Raw genomic sequence first — 22871 nt, 5'->3', positions numbered from 1 at the left:
GTTGTGCCTTTATGCACAAGGTGTTTTATTAAAACATCATACTTTGAATGGACTATGGAAGTGGAATATTGAGGATTCCAATTCCAATCCACAAAGTAAATGCCATGGAAAGCATTCATTAAACATCACTGTTCTTATGTCTAAAAAATGTTTTATTAATATTAGGGGTGTAAAAATGCTCATGTCTGACAATGAAAATTAAATGGAGTTATAACAATATTCAAAACCAAATTAAGTCACCATTTTCAGGAAGAATTGCAAATTTGAATTGTTCTTATAGCAAATATTTACACCCCTAAATGAATATGATTTGCAATTTTATAGTAGTATTATTTATTGTTTGTCTCTGGTTTTCTACTCAAATCCTCAACTGAATCTTTGCAGGTGGCGGGCAACGTCGGTCAGTGTTAAGGGTGGCATATTCAGCCAGACAGTATTGTCTTTTGCAAGAACTGTTGCCAGAGACCCTGAAACCATGATGTATTATATGTTAGAAAGAAACAGCACATTACTGTATTATTGTCAGTAGAACAAAACACAATAGAAACAGCACTTTGAATTACAGTGAATGGTTCTATCAGTCTCTCTAATGAATTACAATAAATCTGTACTATTTGTTATTGTTTATTATATTTAAAGCCATTTTATTTAAGAACTAGAAAATGAGATTTATGTTTAACTGTGATAGCATTCCCGATTATAACTTATTTCTCTGCTAAATAGTGTCAGAATTGACGCAATCTACTTAAAATGAGGGAAAATATCTAGAAAATCCAACTGACTTTGAAAGTCCAATTTCATTTTATTTTCATAAAGGTCTGACAGTGTTGACAAATAGCAGAGTGAAATCATGTAATGTTGAAAATGAGAAGAATATTTTACAAAGAATATTAAAATATAAATTAAAAAAAAACTTTATTCTGCCATATTTATTATATAAGAGTTATGGTCTGAGGACAGGTGCTTTTAAGGGTACTGACTGTCAATTTGTGATTACGAGATAATTAAATGAAATGTTTGTGTTACAAAGATTTTTAGCAAATATCTCTGATTCATCAGATGAATTTCTGCTCAATTAATCTGCTATTTCAAAAACTAATGGCAGGTAAAGGGGGACATTTGCTGTGCCAGTCTCTAAATGCACGGTTTATTTGTGGTGTATGGTGTCATATGGTGGCTTTTGGGTCATATCAAGAAATATTTCTCACTAATCCACCCACAACTCTTATATTAGATGACTTATTTTCGATATAATTGAGGATAAAATATCGCGCGCTGTGAAATCAGAGCTCGCGCCAGGCTTCCCGTCCGGATTGAGTCACGTGTCTGATCAGCTGTTCTGCGGCACATCCGCCTGACTCGCGCTAGTGTTTACATGCATGCTGCACCGGGCAGAATGGGCAGACCCGCCTGAAGCATTGCAGGTAAAATATCAGCTGAATTCCCTTTACTGCATTGAAACTGTCATTTGCGATCGTCGGAGTGCTTGTGAAAACTGAATGCAGAGACATAAAGAGTGTGAAATGCTGTGCAATGCTTCATATCGGAAGTGTAGAGCTGCCAGCCCCGTAAGGCCTTTCGACTCAACATATCCCTTAATAAATCCAAATTTATTAACCGCTTTTAATCAGTTTTCTGATGTATATCCCCAACAGTAGGCGTCGGGGACCTGGATATGAGAAATTATAACTATCATTTTGAAATCTGTCTTTGATATTTAGGCTGTAGGGATGCCTGTACGTTTCATACTATATTTCATTGGTTATGCAATTGATGTCTGACCACATTATGGATCAATGTCCCATTTTTATTTTCACTTCTGGTTAGGGATGCTTAAATCTTGGTCCTCGTATCTGAAAGCTGTATTATTATAGGAATAGACTGGGACACATTCCCCCTTAAATTCAGAATATTGTGTGACTGATACTGGTTTTCAATTGTTGATACCTAATTTTTTATGTTTGGTCTCCTCTAGTCTTAAAGAAGTGGTTACAGTTTTGCTGATAAGCTATAACCAACTTAACCGACTTAACCAATATGATGGCCGATATGATAAGATGGTCTGTTCAAACAAATTTGATGCAACAAAACGTTGTAACTTATAATAGAGAACATAGATAAAAGTATTTTCAGAGTCCTGATATTAAGCCTTGATATTATCTGTTTTCAATATTGGACAGATCAGATGCTGATAATTAAAATTGTATATAAAGTTTATAAATAAAGCATTGAAATAAAGCATTTGATATAAACGTTATGTAATTTAATAACTAAAATGGAAAAATGACCACCTGAATTTTAGTGACGCCCTTTCTGAGAATCTATTGAGGATTTGATATTTCATGATTCCTCTTTCTCCTTTAATTAATATAATTTAAAAAAAAAAAAAAAAATATATATATATATATATATATATATATATATATATATATATATATATATATATAACATTATAATATAATTGTGAAGTAGGGCAGCATGATCTTTGGAGGACTATATGATTGTCTTTGGACCTGAGGGCACATAGTCTGAACAGAAAAAGATTTACCGTGGCATCACAAGATCAGCTCGCTGCCCTTTTTCACACTTGCTCACACACACACACACACACACACACACACACACACACACACACACACACACACACACTTGGTGACATCTGAGTTAAACGCCTGTCATGCTGCAGTATTTAATGCATACAAACCATGTCAGATTATAATTAGCTAATGGCATTTGGTTAATACATGTTATAAGAAACATATAGGCTTACTCTTAGTCCTGTAATATTGGAAAACACCACTGAGTTTCAGTTTATCATTGTATGTGAATACATGTATATTAAATAACTAGGACATGTGCACATTCTTTTCTTAATTCAGTACTGCTCTAATATTATAACCAAGCATATTTCTGCACTAATGATAAGGTTTTTGAGTTCACCCAGTAGCTTGTAGAATTCCTACAGGCTACTGTCATGTGATTGGCGCAGGAGCTCTGTTCTGTAATTGGCTGATGAAGTGAAGGCATGTGAGTGTGTTTAAACAGGTTTAGGCCTGGTCTGCTTCTGTAACCCTCATTATTGGTGTGTTCTACGCCCACACACATTTTGATGTAATGAGCTTGGTTTTGTCTCATGAAGCTCCTTAAATGTTTGATGCATTATTTTGTGATCCTAATTAACAAAACAGTGTTAAAGATTTATTTTATTTTTACTACTAGTCTAAAGTAACTTCCCTTTAGCATTTCTATTTGTGCAAATTACTTTTTCCCCCTAGTTAGTTACTTTAGTGAGTTATGGTTGTTTTGTTCCTTCATTTTGGTTTAGCACAGGTTTCTCACAGTTGTTATTTTTGTTCAGGTCCTCATTTCTTTGTTTCAAGTACACACAAAATAAATAAGGACTGCATATAGTCTTTTCCAATACTAATGTATTGAAATGGAGACAATACCATTTTAATCTTAGCTAAATCAAAATTATATGCAAAAAATATATTCAGCCCTAATTCTAATCAAACTTTTCTCCTTGATTATGCATGTGTATAAGCACATACAGACACACATATACAAGCAAAGGAACTTTTGCCCTGCATCTGAATCAAGTAATATCTACCACCACAGTTATTTGATGCAGTGATAAATATTTATGCATGGTATGTGTGTGTGTGTGCGCTAATGAAATATGCAAGGATTCATTTGTGGAGTGATTGCATCAGTGGTGGCTTTAGCCTGCAGCTGTGCCAGTAAATGCAGTAGTTGCAGAGAAACAAACTGAACATTTAAGGGATACTCCACCCCAAAATAAAAATTTTGTCATTAATCACTTACCCCCATGTCATTCCAAACCCGTAAAAGCTCTGTTCGTCTTCGGAACACAATTTAAGATATTTTGGATGAAAACCGGGAGGCTTTTGACTGTCCCATAGACTGCCAAGTAAATAACAGTGTCAAGGTCCATAAAAGGTATGAAAGTCGTCGTCAGAAGACACAAGAATGCACTGTTTTCTTTCAAATCAAAGCTAAATACACATAGAAACAGGGCATCCTTGTGGTGTGGATGACACAGAAGAGTATACGCAGCATACAGTAATATGGAGAGACACAGAGGAGACTGTTGACAAAGGAATTATTGAATAAAGTCATTATTTTTGTTTTCATCACTTACAAAAAGTGTTCCCGTCGCTTCATATAACCCAGATTGCACGTCTGATGGCAGATGGAGTATTCTGACGACGACTTTCATATACCTTTTTATGGACCTTGACACTGTTATTTACTTGGCAGTCTATGGGACAGTCTCAAGCCTCCTGGGGGTAAGTGATTAATGACAAAATTTTCATTTAAGGGTGGAGTATCCCTTTAATACAAGAGTTTCATGCTACACAAACCAAACATCTAATTACAGAGAGTTATTTTTATTTCTGTTTTTAATTGTTTTACTTAATAATCTTTTTGGTGAAAGTCTTAGTTGAATTCCTTTGTGTGAGGCATCTAGCAGGTCCAGGTCAATATTGTTGATTAGCATTTTAATTATTATTCATGTGTCTGCCTTGACTTAATAATTCCTCTAGTTGTCCCTGAGGCTTTATGCAAATTTCCTGCACTGTACTTCACTGCAGAGGATCCTGGGATTTCCCGCTGTACCAGAGCTAATGCATAAATCTAATTGAGCTGGGCCAGGGAGGTCTATTATACATGAGGAAAGCTATCTGTTAGCTTATAAAATTTGAAATCTGCCATTTATGATTTATTAACATTTTTATTTTGACAGAAAACAAACTTTTGAATGACTGTCAGTGGGGAGGGATGCTTTTATTATTATTAGTATTGTTAGTTTTATTATTTTTTTATATTTATTTTTTTTTTTTTTTTTTTTTTGTTATTATGTAATTGTTATTATTTTATTTTGATTGATTAATTATAATAATAATAATGCAGTTGTTCTTTATATTATTTTATTATTAATATAATTTATATAATTAAATATCTTTTTGATTTGATTTATTTTATTTTGTCTATTTTTACCATGCCACCCCCACAGTGGCAATTTCCTCGGCAGCGTTTCTTCATATATCAGCTAATATAACAGTTATATATATAATGCATAAGTTGCACAGGCTGTCTGTTGGTGTAGTGAGATGTCAGATCAGTGTTTATTAGTTCATCTGGATAACTGATAAAGCACGTTTGCTGGAGGTTGTGTGTGTTCAGAACTAAATGCAACCTCATTAAAAACAACAGAATGGATTTAGGTTTAAAAAAATAGAAAAAGAAATCCAGACAAGCCAGTTTTTCCACTTTTTAGAGGCTAATGCTGTCACATCAGCACTGTCTGGCTCTGGATTGTCGGAGCTGAGATATTTTTGGTTTATAAATGTCTGGGAATCGCTTCGAAACAGCGCATGGCACTGCCAGTGTGATTGTTCCCTTCCCCTCACTGCTGCAGAACAATTATTCCACATATACAAGATCAAATGAGCTCTGTTTGTTTGCCTCTTTGTTTCTTAGTTTGAGTCAAGACTTGTTTTAATTCACTGCACATCTGTCAAATGTTAGCATGGCTGGTTATTCTGGTAAATGAACACAAGTGTTGCTGGTATAATGATTCTGAGGTGATGGTACAGTCATATACACAATCCAATTAAACATCATTTAAAGAACCGAGTTGCTGGCACTCTTCATTAATGTTGCTGTCATGAATTGAGAAACATTCGGTCTGTGAAATACATTTACATTCGGTGCCAGAATTAGCAGCTACACTTGGATTTAATTACAAACAGCTTTTGACTGAAATGCAACCATGTAATTAATCCAAACAAACACAGTCTGTTTACTGTATACTAACCAGACATGATAACAGCTGTTGGGTCTCTGGCGTGTTGATTTGAGTTTCTGTCCTAACCAGTCCTGAAAAGTTGATGATGGAGACGGTTTTTTTTTTTTTTACCATTGTTTCCATCGCACTATTCTAAATTTGTTTGTTTTCAGTGTTAAAGGAATCGTTCACCCCAAAATAAAAAATCTGTCATCATTTGCTCATGCTCATGTCATTCCAAACCTGAATGCATTTCTTTCTTCTGTGGAACATAAAAGAAGATATTTTGAGGGATGCTGGTAAGCAAACATGTTCAGGTCCCATTGATTTCCATGGTATTTTTGTCCATGCTATAGAAGTCAATGGAAACTTAAACAGTTTTGTTACAAAAATTCTTCAAAATACATTATTTTATGTTCCGCAGAAGAATGAAAGTCATACAGTTTAGAACGATATGAGGGGGAGTAAATGATGTCAGAATTTTAGTTTTTGAGTGGACTATCCCTTTAAAATACTTCATGCTATCCAATAGTTTAATCTGCAAAGTCAATGAAAAGTAAGCCATTAATATTGTCAGTTGAGGCTCTGTCGGTATATTCATTTGTTTTGCTCTGCTGTTTGGCAGATTAATGGTTAGTGGACTGTGGTCTCCAGTGTGATAAGGCCTATGAGGAGAACCAGGCGAGTCTAACAGTGAGTATCCACACAATACCTGATGTAGTTCCTGTTTCGTACTGTAGTGTTGATTGTGGCTTCAGTGGTGTATGTTGATATCACAGTCTTTAGCTCTTCCTCTGTGCTTTTGCAGGACATGCAGCACCCAAACTTCGAAACACGACATCCGCTGCAGCAAGAGGAGCAGGAGACAGGTTACGACCCTCTACAGAACTACAACTGCAACAGAGATCGTAAGTAACCTAATATTGCTACATTCAAATTTGAGACCTGACATTGTGAAGAATAGGGCTGCATATTTTTTTTATGCATTTATGTTGATAAGTATTGTGATTGGATTTTGACTATTGCTATTAACTGGTATATAAGAACAAAAAAACAGCTCTCATGTTCAAAATGATGTGCAAAAACTACAGACTTGCAACTGTGATGTCTTAACTATTTTCTCTGTGTAATTTTCTTTTCTTTTATTTCAGGAGGATCATTGGATAGTACTGTTGAGTCCACGCTCAAGTCATACAGGTCATTAATTTTTCCCTAATGTCACAAAGCATCAGAGATCCACTCTGGTTCACATGTGAAACTCACTGCTGTGTGATGAAGGTATACCTCTATCCTCTAACTTTCCGTTTGACATGCTCTTTACAGAAAGGAATGGGATGATTTGTTCCAGAACAGTAACTACCTGGCGCGGATCAGGCAGACTGGTATTAACGGCCGATTACGGAGCAGCCGATTCCGCAGCGTATGCTGGAAGGTAATGGCTAGCTGATGATGACAGATGACAGGTTTACTTGTTGTTATTGGGGTTGAAAGGTTAAGTGTGCAATTTCTGTGCCAAGCGGGGAAGAAAATATTATGAGCTTTGGTTTTGTTGGTTCCAGCTTTATCTGGACGTCCTGCCAGAAGATAAGACTCAATGGATCAGTCGAACCAAGGAACACAGAGCACAGTATGAGAAGATCAAAGAGACGGTATGTGTGTGCACACATGTACATGGCAGTGATTTATGTGTCTTCAGTAGGTTTTGACATTAAATCATGATTGTTTGTCTTGAACTACAGCATATTACAAACCCTCGCAAAGCTGCCGGCCAACAGGACCTGGTGGTGAACAACCCACTGTCACAGGATGAAGGGGTGAGAAAACAGCCAATTTAGAAGAACCGTAAGAATGGCTGGATCTGTCCATTACAGTTTGATTTACAACTTTTTTTCTCTGCATCTCTCTTCAGAGTCTATGGAATAAGTTCTTTCAGGATAAGGAGCTCAGGAGCATGATCAAACAAGATGTTTTACGAACGTAAGTGTGTGAACTGCCTGTAATTCAGTCTTCAGTGTCACATAATCCTTCAGAAAGCAGTTTAATATGCTGATTTGGTGCTTAACTGTGATACATTTTTTTCAGGATTCTTTGATGAATCGAAAGTTCAAAAGAACAAAAATAGTTTTTTAAAAAAAAGAATTTTTACAACAATGTAAATGTCTTTACTGTCACTTTTAATCAATTTAATTTGTACTTGCTGAATAAGTGTTAATTTATTTAAATGTTAATGTATCTTTTTGTTTGTAATTTTTACTCATTAAATGAGCACACCAAAATTATAATTGAAACCGTTTATTTTAGTTTAATTTTTGTCCATACAAATTATTATTGTTATTATTATTATTATATTATATTTATTATATTATATTTCTGCAACTCCTTGATTGTCTGCAGGTTTCCAGAGATGGTGTTCTTCCAGGAAGAGGATGTCAGGACGAAGCTGACCGATATTCTCTTCTGCTATGCACGAGAAAACGAACAGCTACTCTATAAGCAGGTTTATTAACACTTAATGATTGTGACAGATACTTCCACACAACAACATAACCCTTCAAACTGGCTCAGATGTATCTAATAAAAATTTTGATCAAAAAAATCATTGACTTCTCTACATTATCCTCTCTGTCTTTCTACAGGGCATGCATGAGTTACTGGCACCTATAGTGTTTGTTCTTCACTGTGATCACCAGGCGTTTCAACATGCCAGTGAGACGGCCAATCCCAGGTCTGACCTATTTACCACACAGGAGAGACTGTCTGAAGACTTGCTCAAATTAAACTTTAAATTTGTTCTGCGTAGAGTTTTGAATAATTATTAATGGAGTTCTCAGTAATTCTTAGTATATTTATTTAAACTGTCTTTCCTTATTTGCAGTGAAGAGATGAAAGTCCTTCTAGATCCTAAATTCCACGAGCATGATGCTTAGTGAGTAACACATTATCACACTGGAAGATCTTAAACTATATTGCCATGTCTCTGTTTAAATGAATATAGTTGATAAATACATTTTGCTCAATCTGTTGCACCCATCTTTGTGTTCTTCAATAATTATCCCATAGTGCCATGTTTTCTCTGCTCATGGAGACAGCAGAACCCTGGTTCAGCAGTTTTGAGCGGGAGGTCAGAAAGGTACAAAGAATCATTTTATGTTAAACGTATTGCATTGCTATTTTGTTTGTGTTAACTTCAAATGTCAGTCTTGCTAACATTAGTTAAATGATGCTTAAATATTTCAGGGCAAAGAAGAGATGTTAACCAGCATCCCATTTGCGAGACCACAGGACTCGGGCCCTTCTGTTGCAATAGTGACCAAAGTCAACCGAATTCAGGATCAGCTATTAAAGAAACACGACATTGAACTGTACATGCACCTCAACAGATTAGAAATAGCTCCCCAGATTTATGGCATGTGAGTATGCATGAATTCTGTATATTTTTTTATTATATTATTATTTTTTATAATAATAATTATTAAAAAGGTTTTATTATTAATTGAAAATGTAATGAATTATATTTAATAATATTATTGAATATTTATAAATGTATATATTACTTATTTAAATCATTATTTCTTGCCATTTCTACGTGTTGTTGAAAATAAACGGGGTAGAATTAAATATAGGTTAAACAATAAGTGTTTTTTTTTTTTTTTTAATAAATTTGTCATTTTTTCCCATCATTTATGAGTTCTCTGTCTGTTTCTGTGTGTTTGTGGGCAGTCGCTGGGTTCGACTGCTGTTTGGTCGAGAGTTTCCCCTGCAGGATCTGTTAGTGGTCTGGGATGCTCTTTTTGCAGACAGCATCACTTTGGACCTGGTGGATTACGTGTTTGTCGCTATGCTTCTGTACATCAGAGATGCATGTGAGTTCAATTCTCTCTTGTCTGTGCTTCGTTCAACGAAAACCAGTGGAACACAAGATATAGACTTCTTAAGGCCTGAATACACTTTGAGTGTTCACCCTGTAGCCCGGTAGATAGCAAGCAATATAAACCCACTAACAGAGTCATATCGCATCACTACATAACAAATCCAAAGACAGGAAGTAATGGCATGCATATGAGTTGGCTTATGCCTGCTGGCACTGAACATGTATCTAACAAAGAGCTCTAAAAGAATGTTATCAACTTATTTGAATATGCAGTGACTATCGTTCCTGTGTTTTTCATGTCATAGTGATCGCTAGTAACTTCCAGACATGTCTCGGGCTCCTGATGCACTATCCTCCTATTGGAGACATCCACTCACTGCTGCTCAAAGCACTATTTCTCAGAGACCCTAAGGTACTGTAATGCACATTTTCATTTTTAATAATATTAAATAAATAAATATTATTTAAAAAAATCTAAATATTATATTACAAACACAATTTATAATATTAAATATGTAAATATGTATAATTAAAATACAATAATATTTATTATAAATGTAATATTTAGTAATGTGATAAGAGTGTTAATTATTGTTATTATTAGTTATTCTAAAATTTTAGGGTATTAAGGCCAGTGTCCTAAACACAGATTTAACCTAGCTTTACACAAAAGCACAGACGCTGCTGAAAGTACATTATGTATAACTTTTTATTTTTGTCATGTCTTTTTATATAACTTTAGAATAATCCACGACCTGTCAACTACCAGTTCCAGCAAAACCTTGATTACTACAAAACCCGTGGGGCTGACTTGGTCAACAAGACTCGGTATCTTGTCTTTTTGTGCATAATCTTTTTTTAAGCACATCTAAGAATTAATAATACAATTATTCATGTATATAGTATAATGTATATAATATACACTGTATATTTACAATATTTATTTACAATTTTCTTTTTTTTTTCCGCCAGGGCCAGCACCAAAGTAGCACCTCTCAACATTAATAAAGTATCCAGTTCTCTTCTTAGTTTTGGCCGGAAGCTCATCGCGCCGATTGGAGGTGGTTCCAGCGGTATCTCGCCAATTAATAGTGATGTGATATCAGCTCTTCCCCCTCAAGCTCAAGTGCCACGCCCATTGGCCGAGCCTCCATCATGCCCCACCCCCACAAACAAGCAGATGAAATCGCAGCCATACCCACAAACGCAGCATCAGCACCGGCTGCTGAAGTCTGAAAGTATGCCAGTGCACCTCAGCAAAGGTGAGCACACATGTACACACACCTTTTTGACCCCGTACGCTTATGGATTGTGTTAATTTTACCTCCAGAAGTTATTAATATTTCAGTGTGCATGGATTATGATGTGATTGTGTACATGCATGTGCTTAAGCACAGGAACATGTGACAGAATAGGTGTGTGCTGTAGCCTTACTCTTCTGTCTATTAGATGTAGGTTCTTGTGGAGCCTCTCAGATATCTCTCCCTGCCCAGATTCACTCTGATACCCCAGGTAACTGCTTCCATGACAACAACATCAGCACCGGAGTGTGCATGTGTGCTGTATAAATGCATTTTATTTGATCATGCTTTTTGTTTGTTTTTTTTTGTTTTTTTTTTTCTTTCACTGTGATGTGTCTGCTGTGTAATCCATGAATGTGTGTCTGTGTTCAAATAAACTTGGTGTAATCGTGTATTTTGAGTCATGCTGCTTTTTGCCACCAGGCTACTATGTGCAGATACTATGTAATAAATGAAAGTAATTAATTTACACTAATGTTTAAAGGTTTGGGGTTGATAGGATTAATTGTTTCTGTTTTTAAAAGAAGTCTCTTATGGTCACCAACACTGCATTTGTTTGAAAATAACAGTAAAAACAGTACTATTGTGATAAAGTATTACAATTTAAAATAACCATTTTCTTTGTAAACTTTTAAACTGCAATTTATTCCTGTGATGGCAAAACTGAATTTTCAGCATCATTACTCCAGTCTTAAGTGTTAGATGATCTTTCAGAAACATTCTAATATGCTGAATTTCTGCTCAAGAAACATTAACTACTACTATTAATATTAAAAACAGTTGTGCTGCCTAATATTTTAGTGGGAATCGTGAGCTATCTGTATTCAATATTTTTGGATAAATAGAAAGTTTAACACTGTTTTTACTGTCATTTTGATTAAATTAATTCATACTCACTATATAAAAGTACTAATTTCTTTTGGATGAAGGTATAATTATTCTCTGAACTTTCTGTGAACATGTCTTATTAGACATCTTCAAAGTACAAATGAGATCCTGCTATTTTTAAGGTCATGTTTTGTTTAACTTCTGATTTATTTGTATCTGTGATTTACTGCATGCTGTGTAATTCTCAAACTCTGTGTTATTTATGTAGCTTACTGTATGGTATGTTAAAATTGTTCTGTTACTTTTGGTCTTGCGGTCTGAAAAGTTTGTAATGTCTACCTTACAGGCCACACCTCCTGGATGGTTAGCTCCTCCCCCAGCACTGAAAGTTTGTCTGGTGGGAGGGATCATGCCATGTCTTCCCCTCCTCTCCCAGTGTCAAGGGGCCGAGTCTCCAGCACATCATCTCCTCCCCCCTCTGCCACAAAAAAAGACCCTTTCTTTAACATCAGTCGCTCACGGTCCCACAGTAAGACTATAAACAAGAAGGATGCGGTAAGTGGCATCTTTACTCTTTGCAACTGCTGTAATCATGTTTACTCTTCAACTTTACCTTCACATTCCCAGACTCTAATTTTGCGTCCCTTCTTTTATTTTCAAATAGCATGTGAATTACTAGGATGTTCTAGCTCCTGTTTTTGTGTTTATTAGCCCCTGTATGTATGCTAATTTATACACATGTATTTTTACACACAGGAGGAGCTGGAGGCCCAGGTGTCCTTCTTACAGGGTCAGATTAATGACCTAGAGGCCATGAGTAAATATTGTGCCAGGATGATGAACGTGCACATAGGTGAGTCAGTGAGCCAGACAGTCGTCTCTGCACTAAACCAACGCTGGTGATGGAATGGTAATGATTCTGCTTTGATTGATGGACAGGCAAAATTCAAGATGTGATACTGCAGGAGCATCTGGAGAAGGAAGATGAGGTTCTGGTGTCACTTGCTGGTCTAAAACAGGTATGAATCAGGTCTCTGCTTTGCAAAAAAAAATTTTTTTTTAATAATAATATGAAGATAAATAGAAAGTATATACAACATTTGTATTCTGTTCATTTATTTGTTTATTGGCAAGTACCCATGTAATTAGTACACAAACCATTCAGGGTGACACAAAATCTATTAGAGATCTGTTAGGATTAATATTGAATTACAGATCTAATTTTCTCCATATTGTCCCAGATTAAGGACATCCTGAAGGGGGCTCTCCGATTCAACCAGAGCCAGCTGGAGTCAGAGGAGAATGAAGAGATCACCATAGCAGACGATCACTACTGCTCTAGCCAGTATAGCACACTAAAGGACCAGAGTGATCCAGACCATTTGCCTGAAGACACAGCTGGTTCTACTGGCATACAACAAAAGGCTCCACAGCGCAAAGACCACCAGGAAGGAGACATGGTAGCTGAGAAAGAAGAGGAGGAGCAGGAGGAGGAGGAGGAGAAGGAGGAGAAGGTCTTGACCACTGAGAATATCACTGCAATACCAGAGCCACAGGTTAGAGAGGATTACACAAAGCTTTTTTTAATGTGAGCAAGTACATGCACATTTAAAAAATTCATCTAAACAGGGTTCCCACTTGTCCTTGAAAGTTTGTGAATCTGAAAAAATAAAAATAAATTCAAGCCCTGGAAAGTTTTTGAAATTAAACATACATTGAGACAGGTCCTTAAAAGTGCTTGAATTTATTTTGTGCAAGAAGTTTTCTGAAAAAAAATCCATATTATTCCCTCTGGTCTGCTAATGTGTTATTTCGGGAACACTTTATGACCTATGCTTGATTTACATTAGTTACGCGCATTTACGCATTACGTTAAGTGTTTCCCACGTGAGGTACTTTGTGTTGTACGTTGCCATGACGTTAGCGTGACCATATTTCCTATTTTTTCTGGACATGTCCTCTTTTTGGACCTAAAAAAATGCCTCCGGCAAGATGATTTCTGAATCACCCAAATTGTCGGGGATTCGGCTTTTACTTTCTATTACATCATCTATCAATATGTAGAGTATTTAAATCTCTTTTGAATGAGCGCTCGCTTTCACTTCTGTTTACACGATCATGCACGCTCTGTGTAAAGTAAGATCAGATATTTGTCAATAAGCTCAGGATCTGTTGAGCAGCAAATCCTGCAGGATGGTCTATCAGCCATCTTTCTCTCCTCAACCTGTAATCAGTCAAATCTGACTCCTGCAGCTCGTGTTGAATGCAGGGTTGCCAAGTCTGCGGGGGTTTTTTTTTCTTTCCTATGGCTAGTTTTAAACTGTTAATGGGTTAATTTTCCCCCGTGGGTTAAATGTTTGAAATGTTGTTTAAATTACATTTGACTGAAATGGTTGTATTGAAACATTTTGCATTCTGCCTATGATAAAACTGTGTTAGATGTTAAGTTTTGTGAAGGAGGGCCACTGGTAGGAAGCTTTTTAGCTGTGTTTATGATCAATATGCATAACAGTAACTGTAAAATATGTATTTTTAGGTATGGAAATGACATTTTCAGTTTTGATATTTGGGATATGGTCATTGCACTACTTTGGACACTACTTTAACCACTAACCAACCACACCCCAGCCCCCCAGCCCCCCGCCCCCCCGCCCCACCCGCACCCGCACCCACTGTCCTCTTTTTGGAAAACTAAAATATGGTCACCCTACATGACGTTCATGCGCGCACAAATCTACTACGATGGTACCTCAATGTTTCACAGACACACTGTGAAATGAATGTTGAATTGCTTTGCTTGTTAAGATAATGTAAATCCATGAGGTAAGAAAAACTTAAAAGCATATTCATATATCTTTAAACTTCTGGTTACATGAGCCTAAGCTCTTTACAATAAAATCCATGCATAAGTTAATATCAGATCATTTTAGAATACAGTGTAGGATGTACCAAATATTCTTCAGTTTAATGCAAAACAGAAATACAACAAATAGAATATTAGATCTCTGTCATGGCCAAAAATAAATGGAAAAAAATAAAAGCTTTTTTGAATAGTTGTGTTTGAGACATGAAAACCGTAACAATGTATCTTACAAGATAACACGATGTACCCTCGCTCTCACTTGAAATGTCCCCACATCAAGTCCTTGAATTTGAGGGTATTGGACCTGGAAAGACCTTGAAAGGTCCTTGAATTTGAAGTTAATCAAGGTGTGGGAACCCTGTTTAAAGGTTTTACTTCAGTACACCAGAAATAAAGTTTTTCTATTTATATATATATCTATCTATCTATCTATATATATATATATATATATATATATATATATATATATATATATATATATATAATATTTATTACAGGAAGTAAATAAAGGTTGTTATGACCATACAAGATGCATTATAATTGTATTACAGTAAAAAAATAGGAATAAAAAGTGTTTTTTATCAAATTAATTAAAGGCATTGCAACAAATGATGCATAAATATTTTTTGTTTATTTTATTTGTGTTACAGAATGAGATTTGGGGAAAAATTCCTTAATTGTGACCCTGGACCACAAAACCAGTCTTAAATGTAAATTTTCTGAAATTGAGATTTATACATCTGAAAGCTGAATAAATAAGCTTCCTATTGATGTATGGTTTATTAGGATCAGACAATATTTGGCTGGGATACAACTATTTGAAAATCTGGAATATGAGGGTGCAAAAAATCAAAATACTGAGAAAATCGCCATTAAAGTTTTCCAAATGAATTCTTAACAATGCATATTACTAATCAAAAATTATGTTTTGATATATTTACGGTAGGAAATTTGCTAAATATCTTCATGGAACATGATCTTTACTTGATATCCTAATGATTTTTGGCATAAAAGAAAAATCGATAATTTTGACCCATACAATGTTTTTTTGGGCTATGCTAAAAATATACCCCAGCGACTTAAGACTGGTTTTGTGGTCCAGGGTCACAATTGTTATGGAATAATAAAACATAATAATAATGAACAATCTTAATTTACTTGTTTTGTGTGTGGTGTTATCTTTTGGGCTGTTAATTCATAAAAAGAAATATTTTAAGTATTATAAATATACTATTATAATATTTATGAATATTTTTAGTTAGTTTTTATTTTTATATTTTTATTATTTTCACTTTATTTGAATCATTTTATTATTATTATTATTATTATTATTATTATTAATATTTCTATTTAGGTTTATTTTAATTCAGTTTTAGTCATTTTAGTACTTTGCCAAGGCAGCATTTCTAATATTCTAATGTTTATATTTCAGTTTTATTTAAATAGTCTCTTGGTTATTTGAAAAGTTTAACCATTCTATTATTGTTTTAATTTTAGCACTGGTTTGAATTACACAAGATGCTGATAAATTGATTGCATATATCGATATTTGCCCCAAAATGATCGTGTGATTCACCCAAACACACAACTGTAAATACATCAATTTCATACGCTTTTTATTTACTTTTTATCTTAGGCCACTGAAGGGAGAAACTGGGATGACTACATCTTGGTCTCGCAGGATGGCGAGCCATCTGAGAGTGAGGAGCAGAGCATAACCACCACGGCTCCACTCTTTAAGCATGTACGAGGCCTAAACAAGGCGGAGTTTCAAGACCCTCTGATGGGGACCACATCTGGGTCCTCCAGTCCAGATGACGGTAGCACTCACAGCAAGGACTCTGATTTCACTATTGTTAATCCTACTGACCTTTGAACCTGGATTCCCTCTAAATATGACTAGACCCATCTCCAACACTTAAGAAACTCTGCTGGACGCTGCAGATATGAACTCAGGCTGATTGCCTCATGTGCCCCATGCCCTGTTACTGAACTACCACACATTTTGTTTCTTAAATCCTGGACCTTTGGCTGTGTATTTAAGTACAAGCTCATTCAAATGTCTCTTTTTTTAAGGCCCTATACTGTACCATGTTTACCATGGATCCTTTGCTCCGTTACCTAAATGTGGTATCCAAAGCCATAAAAAGCAGCCTCAACTCAAATCAGAATCTCCATTCTGTAATTTTCTTTGAAAATGCCCTTACGACTGAAAGTTTTCAACATCACCTCGATGTCTATGAGGAAAACCTATATTTGTTTTCTCCTAAATCAGTATCCCGTGAAATGCATTTAACACACTCTCTGCCTCAGATAAAAGTTATATTTGCTACCGTTCTCCCTCTATCTCCGTCTTTGTCTTCTTTTGGATTACTTAGTGTTGTGATACAGCCGGGACATTGACAGATGCTCAATCTAGTAGTAGAGAGCTCTATTATCAATATGGACTGAGTGTCGCTATCATTCACTAACTCATCTTTACTGATTTTCCATGAACCAGTGCCTGAACAGTTTTCCATTTTTGTCTGTATTTTCTTTTTTTTAAGATTTGCGATTTTAGACCACAACATAGTCATTTGTTAAATTATTAATTATTTCTTTCATATTTGTCATTTTTTTTTAAACCAATGATATGTGATACTTTTGTGTTCTAGTATTTCTCTGTTGTCAGTAGTCTCATTTTGTCTTGGTTCCAGTGGTAACTGTGTATTGTTCTGCACATGACACAAGGGATGTTTCTAATACTGATATACTATTAACTCTGGATGAATAAAAAGCATTACTCTTGTCTAATCCAAAGCTTTGTGCACGGTACATTTTTCTTATGTAATTTTTAGCCAATTGTTTCCCTTTTCTGTGGAGATGATGATTGGCCTTATACTAGCCTACCTAAACACAGTCAACCAGCAGACAGTGAGTGAGCCAATTTGGTTTTGAGGCGCGTGACATAAAATTCAGTCCAAATATGAAGCTCATGATTTTTTAAACGCGACATCTAGCGGTCAGTTATTGCTATAGCAAGGCTCCTAATTAATAATAAACTAGCATTTTATCAAATTGGTTGTCAAATTTGGACTATATTACATTTCCTCATTTATGTAAATCTGATTTATTTTGCATTTAAATGCTAAACAAAAATTTGATAGCTCATAAAGGTCTTCGTATGTTTTCAAGGTCCTCAAGTTCCTCGTGTACATTCCCAAACTTTCGTGCAGTAAATAGATACTTTTAGACTCTACCGAGTCTGTCATATTATTTTAGAAAAAATTAGAGTGTGTAATGTTCGAGCTCTGACCAATTCACGATAAAAAAAAATACAATATAACAGTGTAAATAACTTTAAAATTTGCCTTATTTGGTATTTATTTTCCAATTAGGACTGAGAGGGTGTGGCGTTTTAATGCAACTCCATCCAGAAGCACAGACCCGACGAGCCACTCACTTCATTAACTTATTTTGTCATTTTAATTGTTTTAGATATGGTAAGTAACTTAAGTAGTAATAGCATTTGATCACTTCATCTCCCAGATACCATCGATAAAGTTCGGTGTTATTAATTTCAAGTTTATTGCTGTTAAAATTTCGCGCGGTAACGAACTCGCCAGTAGTTGAAATCAGACCGTCGCCCATTAGATTATGTGCATCTGTCAGGAGAGCACAAATGTTCGTCCAATTAACTAATTTTAGCCTAAATACCCAGATTGCTTAATGAAGAAACATGAAAAGGTCTTGTTGGAGATCGACCCGGTTTCGACCGCGTGCGTCGAGCACTTAGAAACTTCTTCACTTAGCATTTCGGCTGACTTTGGGGTGTATGTTTAGGGAATAGGTAACAAAACGTGTGGCCTTACTTCAAATCTAAGATGTATGAGGGCGCTCAGTTACCCTTGTGCCTCATATGTGGCTTATATTCACAGGTAGTAGTATTTTGAACCTCGATGAAGCGCGGCTACCGGTTGTTTTTGAGAGCTCCTTTTGTACTTGCTGTGTGTTCATTGTCTTGTTAATAATGTGTTTATATAATGCCGAAAATGTTGTGAAATACGTACAGGAATTCCAGAAGCACCGTCAGGGCTTTCCATCCTCTCTGAAGTTGTCTAACGGTTATATTTTACCTGAGGGCAAGATGACGCCCAACACACTGTTCGTCGGCGGCATTGACATGAAGGTAATGACGCTTTTACACTGTTTCTGTGGACTTGCATGCTCAAACTGGTACAGTACAATTCTAAACTCTACCCACTATGCCATTTTTTTTTTTTTTATCTAACTTAAGTTACTCCCCAAACTGGTACTTTTTCCATCAGGTGGACGAGAACGAGATCAGAGAGTTCTTTGCCAAGTACGGGTCTGTGAAAGAAGTGAAAATCATCACTTATCGAGGAGGAATATGCAAAGGGTGAGTGATTTTACCTCCTGAGAAAAAAAAATAAATCAGCCTTATGCTGGTCTTGGATTTAAGTTGGACGCATCTAGCCTGACCAACTAAAAAAAAAGTTGTCAAAATCCTTCTAAAACCAGCAAGACTTGGATACCAGCTAAGACCAGCCAACCAGCTTGAACTGGTTTAACTCCTTTTTTTTTTTCTGTCAGATTGTTTTCTAATGGGTCATTCAGAATATATTGTACATACTAATATATAGCATTTAATTCTGAACTGATTTAGTCCGGTAAAATTAGATTCAAACTATTATAATTGTGCATTGCATCAAGTCGCCCAAATGTTTCTTTTGTCAATTTTGCTTTCATGCCATTCAAAGAAAGTCATCTTGGAACAACATGTAGAAGAGTAAATGGCAGAACTGTCATTTGTGGTGTGAACTATCCCTTTACAGAATGTGTCTTGGAAACTGCTTTAAAAAAAAAAAGTGTCTGTCACGTCTGATTAGTTTCCCCATCTTCTTCCTCACAGGTATGGTTTCGTTTATTTCGGCGAGGACGTTGATATCCAGACTATCGTTGATGTAAGGAGGTCACTTTTACTTGTCTACGTGACTTTATCTCTTTTCTGTGTGAGTGTTGATGCTATGACGGTATCTTGACGTCTCATACAATTCAATTCTTCTACAGCAGCAGATCAGTTTTAAAGGGAAGAAACTCAAACTGGGACCTGCCATCATGAAAGAGAGAAATTCTCGTGAGTCCCTGCACACTGCTGCCTGTTTGGTCTGTCTTGTACAAAAGTCATGGAATTGCTATATTGATTTTTTTTTTTTTTTTTTTTTTTTGCCATTTTGGAGACATTTGTACTTGTAAATTGTTTCAATTTCGAGAATTGGTAGTGGATATCTTCTGATATGATTTCTGCAATAAAAAAATAGAAATTGTAATCTTAACAACCTAAAAAGTCATCTAATTTTATTTAAAATGTGTTGGGATCTTATTCTTAGGTTCAGTGTCGTCTCCAATGATTGGTCCATCACAGTGGATAAGCCCCAGCCCATATATGTACTGCAGCTGCTGTCCCCCAAGCCTGGCCCCGCCCTCACCTGTCTTCAATGGAGGGAATCAGTACATGCAGGTAACAACACAATCTTCATACAAACCATGACATTCTGCAAATTAAAATCACGTGGAGGAGTTATAAAATGTATCACATTCCAAAGATTGTAGAATATCATTGTTTTTCCTACGTGTCTGTCTGTCTTTATAGCCTTATTCGTACTCCAGTCCTCCAGGATTTATTGTCCCACAGGTGCCCATGAATTATGCACAGACCACATATGCCTACCAGGTACATAATCACCTGGGCACACAAACACGTATGGTCACATTGCTTTCATGTCGCAGATACACACACTTGGATATCTTGTGCTAACTGTTCATGCACACTTTTTTTTTTACTCTGGTTGTATTAGTAAAAAAAGTTTGTGTGTTTGTGTATAGTATCCCCTGCCACAGTGGTGTGGAGAGCAGAGGACGAGGCTTGTCAATCAGGTCAGCTCCACTCCCCTTTTTCTCGGTTGGTAAATGAGGGATTGAACGCAAGAGGCATAGTGTTCTTGCCTTGCCCATTAAATTAAATTGAGAAGTGTGTGTGTAAGCTAGTCCAAGACAGCTGCCTCTAGCATATTGATAATGTCAGTGCAGTGTAGCAGTAAGCACGGGTTTTACTTTGGTCTGTGCTAAAGATCATTATGTCTGAGATTTGCTAAAATGCTCTGCAATTAAGCCCTTATGAAGTTTTTTTTTTTTTTTTTTTTTTTTTTAAACCAATTGTGTTTTCTGTTTGATTTTTCATGCTTATGGTTTGTGGCAGGGAAAAAAATAGTTTTTTTCTTAAATGATTTAATTGTATTAGTATTTCTTTGAAGTACAGTTTACTATACAATAGTAAGTTTTATCAATTTCAAGTATTTCGGTGAGTTGTAGTGAAAACCTTTTTGAGTTTGTTTGTGTGATATGACAGTAGCTTATCCCAAATGAAACTGTGAGATATTAGTGATGTGAACTCTCAGGGCTCTAGGCAATGAACCAGATCCACTATCATAGTTTCATTACTTCCACAAGTGTGAAGAGTAGCTCTGAACATGTATCATGTCAATCACAATGTGCCACAAGACTGCAACCATACAGTCTTTATTACTTGGTTAATGAAGTGCACTGTACCCATATTACGTTTGATTGTTGTTCTGTGGTAAGCCTTTAGATGGCAGTGCTGGCTTTATATGAAAATTGCAAACACCTGAAGGGGAAAAAGTATGCTAAAATTGAAAGGCTCATCAATAAGAGTGTATGTGTGACTCTCTTTCAGAATTATGTGGATTGTGGAGTCCAGACTTTGCTAACTCTTCTGTAGCCCTCAACCACAAGCACAGACTCCTTTTCTTGGTAAGTTTTTTTTTTTTTTTTTTTTTTTTTTTTTTTTTTTTTTGTGCACCAAAATGAAGATACAGCCTTTAGTCTCAAGAGTCACTTTGTTTCTTTTTCTTAGGATAAAATCCCATAGAAGCAGAGGACAACTTGGAGATCAAGCAGTGATTTTCATTGTGTTTTGATACACCATTGCAGATAGGGTCACCCTGGGTGTGATGTGAAGGTGTATTTTGAGGGAATGACTGATTTATGATCATATGATCATACTGTGACCTAATGCCTCACACATCCACACACTGAAACATTTGACAAGCATTGTTTGCTTTTGCTTATTCAACCCTTTTTTTTTTTTTTTTTTTTTTTTTTTGTATTGTCTGTTTTTCTTTCTTTGTCATGGCCAACTAAATTTAAAGACACTTTTAAGCTCACAAATACATATTTATATTTTATGTTTGCTTATTTTAAAGTTAGACTCACTGTTGGTGGTGCACTGTATGCATTTAGGTAACTGTTCTGACGTGTTCAGTGTCTTTGTTTAATCATTCAGGCTGGTGAGTGTTCACTGTTAGTTTTATTTTGGGGTTTTCACATTCAGGGCACATGTTTGGATTTTCTCTTTGGTTATTGAGCACCAGGGTACAGTGGCTTCCCCCTCCTTTTTTACTCCAAATCTGCTTTCATCAGTTGTCATCACTGTACTTCCATTAATTTTTCGTTAACACTGTTTTTCTTTGTTGGTGCAGTTAAAAGGTTTAAATAAGATCACTGCATTAATTCAAAAATTACAATAAATTGTTTTTTACTGAGCCCTGTAAGTCACAGCAGGTCACGGACGGTTGACTTGTTTTAAATTAAAGCGATGACGGAATATTGATATCACTGTGAACACAGTCATGCTGCGTTTTTCTATTTTTCCAGCACTTTATTGCACCAGTTCATTTTAATTGAGGCTTTTGTTTTTGAAGGTTTGGTTGTTGTTGTTGTTTTTTTTTTTTTTAAGGTTTGTAAAGTTGAGTATTGTTCTGAACACAGCACTGACATTTTATTCATAGTTGTAACACTGTTCTTATGGGTTTTTCTTAAGGGGGCTTTGATTTAATAGCTTTAGCATATTCATCAGATACTTTTAAAAACCAACTCTGACTTGTATTGAAATATTGCAATTTTATTTCCTCATTTCCCATGGCTTCATGGGAGTTGTGGTCTATATTGTACCATAGTCTGATAGCTTCTAATCACTGTACTCCAGGTTTGCCTTGTGTGTGTGTGTGTGTATATATACATTTTGGGTTTTGATGTTGGCATTGTACGGTTTTGCTGTTTTTGTTAATAAAGTTGAATTAATTTATTTTTGCTTTATTAAGGTGGCTTTTTTTATTG

The 22871-nt window shown here is 35.7% G+C and overlaps 2 protein-coding genes across 5 annotated transcripts; both read left to right on the top strand.

The window, feature by feature from the left end:
- Window positions 1-1272: 1272 nt before the first annotated feature.
- On the top strand, window positions 1273-17474 carry LOC109102227 (TBC1 domain family member 5-like). Of its 2 annotated transcripts, XM_042776616.1 has the most exons (23): window positions 1274-1424; window positions 6438-6505; window positions 6621-6720; window positions 6964-7009; window positions 7136-7244; window positions 7372-7461; window positions 7552-7626; window positions 7722-7789; window positions 8207-8309; window positions 8449-8537; window positions 8688-8738; window positions 8873-8942; window positions 9050-9222; window positions 9533-9675; window positions 9989-10095; window positions 10426-10511; window positions 10656-10945; window positions 11133-11195; window positions 12159-12367; window positions 12569-12665; window positions 12752-12831; window positions 13054-13368; window positions 16312-17474. In XM_042776616.1, exons 3-23 carry the CDS (start codon window positions 6624-6626, stop codon window positions 16549-16551), a joined length of 2601 nt encoding a protein of 866 aa, XP_042632550.1. In that variant the 5' UTR covers window positions 1274-1424; window positions 6438-6505; window positions 6621-6623; the 3' UTR covers window positions 16552-17474. The 2 variants fall into 2 exon arrangements, with proteins under 2 accessions (XP_042632551.1, XP_042632550.1); XM_042776617.1 differs by lacking the exon at window positions 11133-11195 and having other exon boundaries at window positions 1273-1424.
- A 545-nt stretch (window positions 17475-18019) lies between these two features.
- On the top strand, window positions 18020-22837 carry LOC109106798 (deleted in azoospermia-like). 3 transcript variants are annotated; one of them, XM_042776620.1, is made up of 10 exons: window positions 18020-18157; window positions 18727-18843; window positions 18983-19074; window positions 19588-19639; window positions 19746-19812; window positions 20066-20196; window positions 20329-20409; window positions 20562-20612; window positions 21430-21506; window positions 21610-22837. In XM_042776620.1, the coding sequence occupies exons 1-9, from the start codon at window positions 18155-18157 to the stop codon at window positions 21472-21474; spliced, it is 639 nt and encodes a 212-aa protein (XP_042632554.1). In that variant the 5' UTR covers window positions 18020-18154; the 3' UTR covers window positions 21475-21506; window positions 21610-22837. The 3 variants fall into 3 exon arrangements, with proteins under 3 accessions (XP_042632554.1, XP_042632553.1, XP_042632552.1); XM_042776619.1 differs by lacking the exon at window positions 18020-18157 and adding an exon at window positions 18201-18592 and having other exon boundaries at window positions 19749-19812; XM_042776618.1 differs by lacking the exon at window positions 18020-18157 and adding an exon at window positions 18206-18592.
- The last annotated feature ends 34 nt before the right edge of the window (window positions 22838-22871 follow it).

This window comes from Cyprinus carpio, chromosome A19, assembly GCF_018340385.1.
Source record: "Cyprinus carpio isolate SPL01 chromosome A19, ASM1834038v1, whole genome shotgun sequence".
In the NCBI taxonomy this organism is placed as follows: Eukaryota; Metazoa; Chordata; class Actinopteri; order Cypriniformes; family Cyprinidae; genus Cyprinus; species Cyprinus carpio.
The sequence above is the reverse complement of the archived record's forward strand: the minus strand, read 5'-3'. Positions and strand labels throughout refer to the sequence as shown.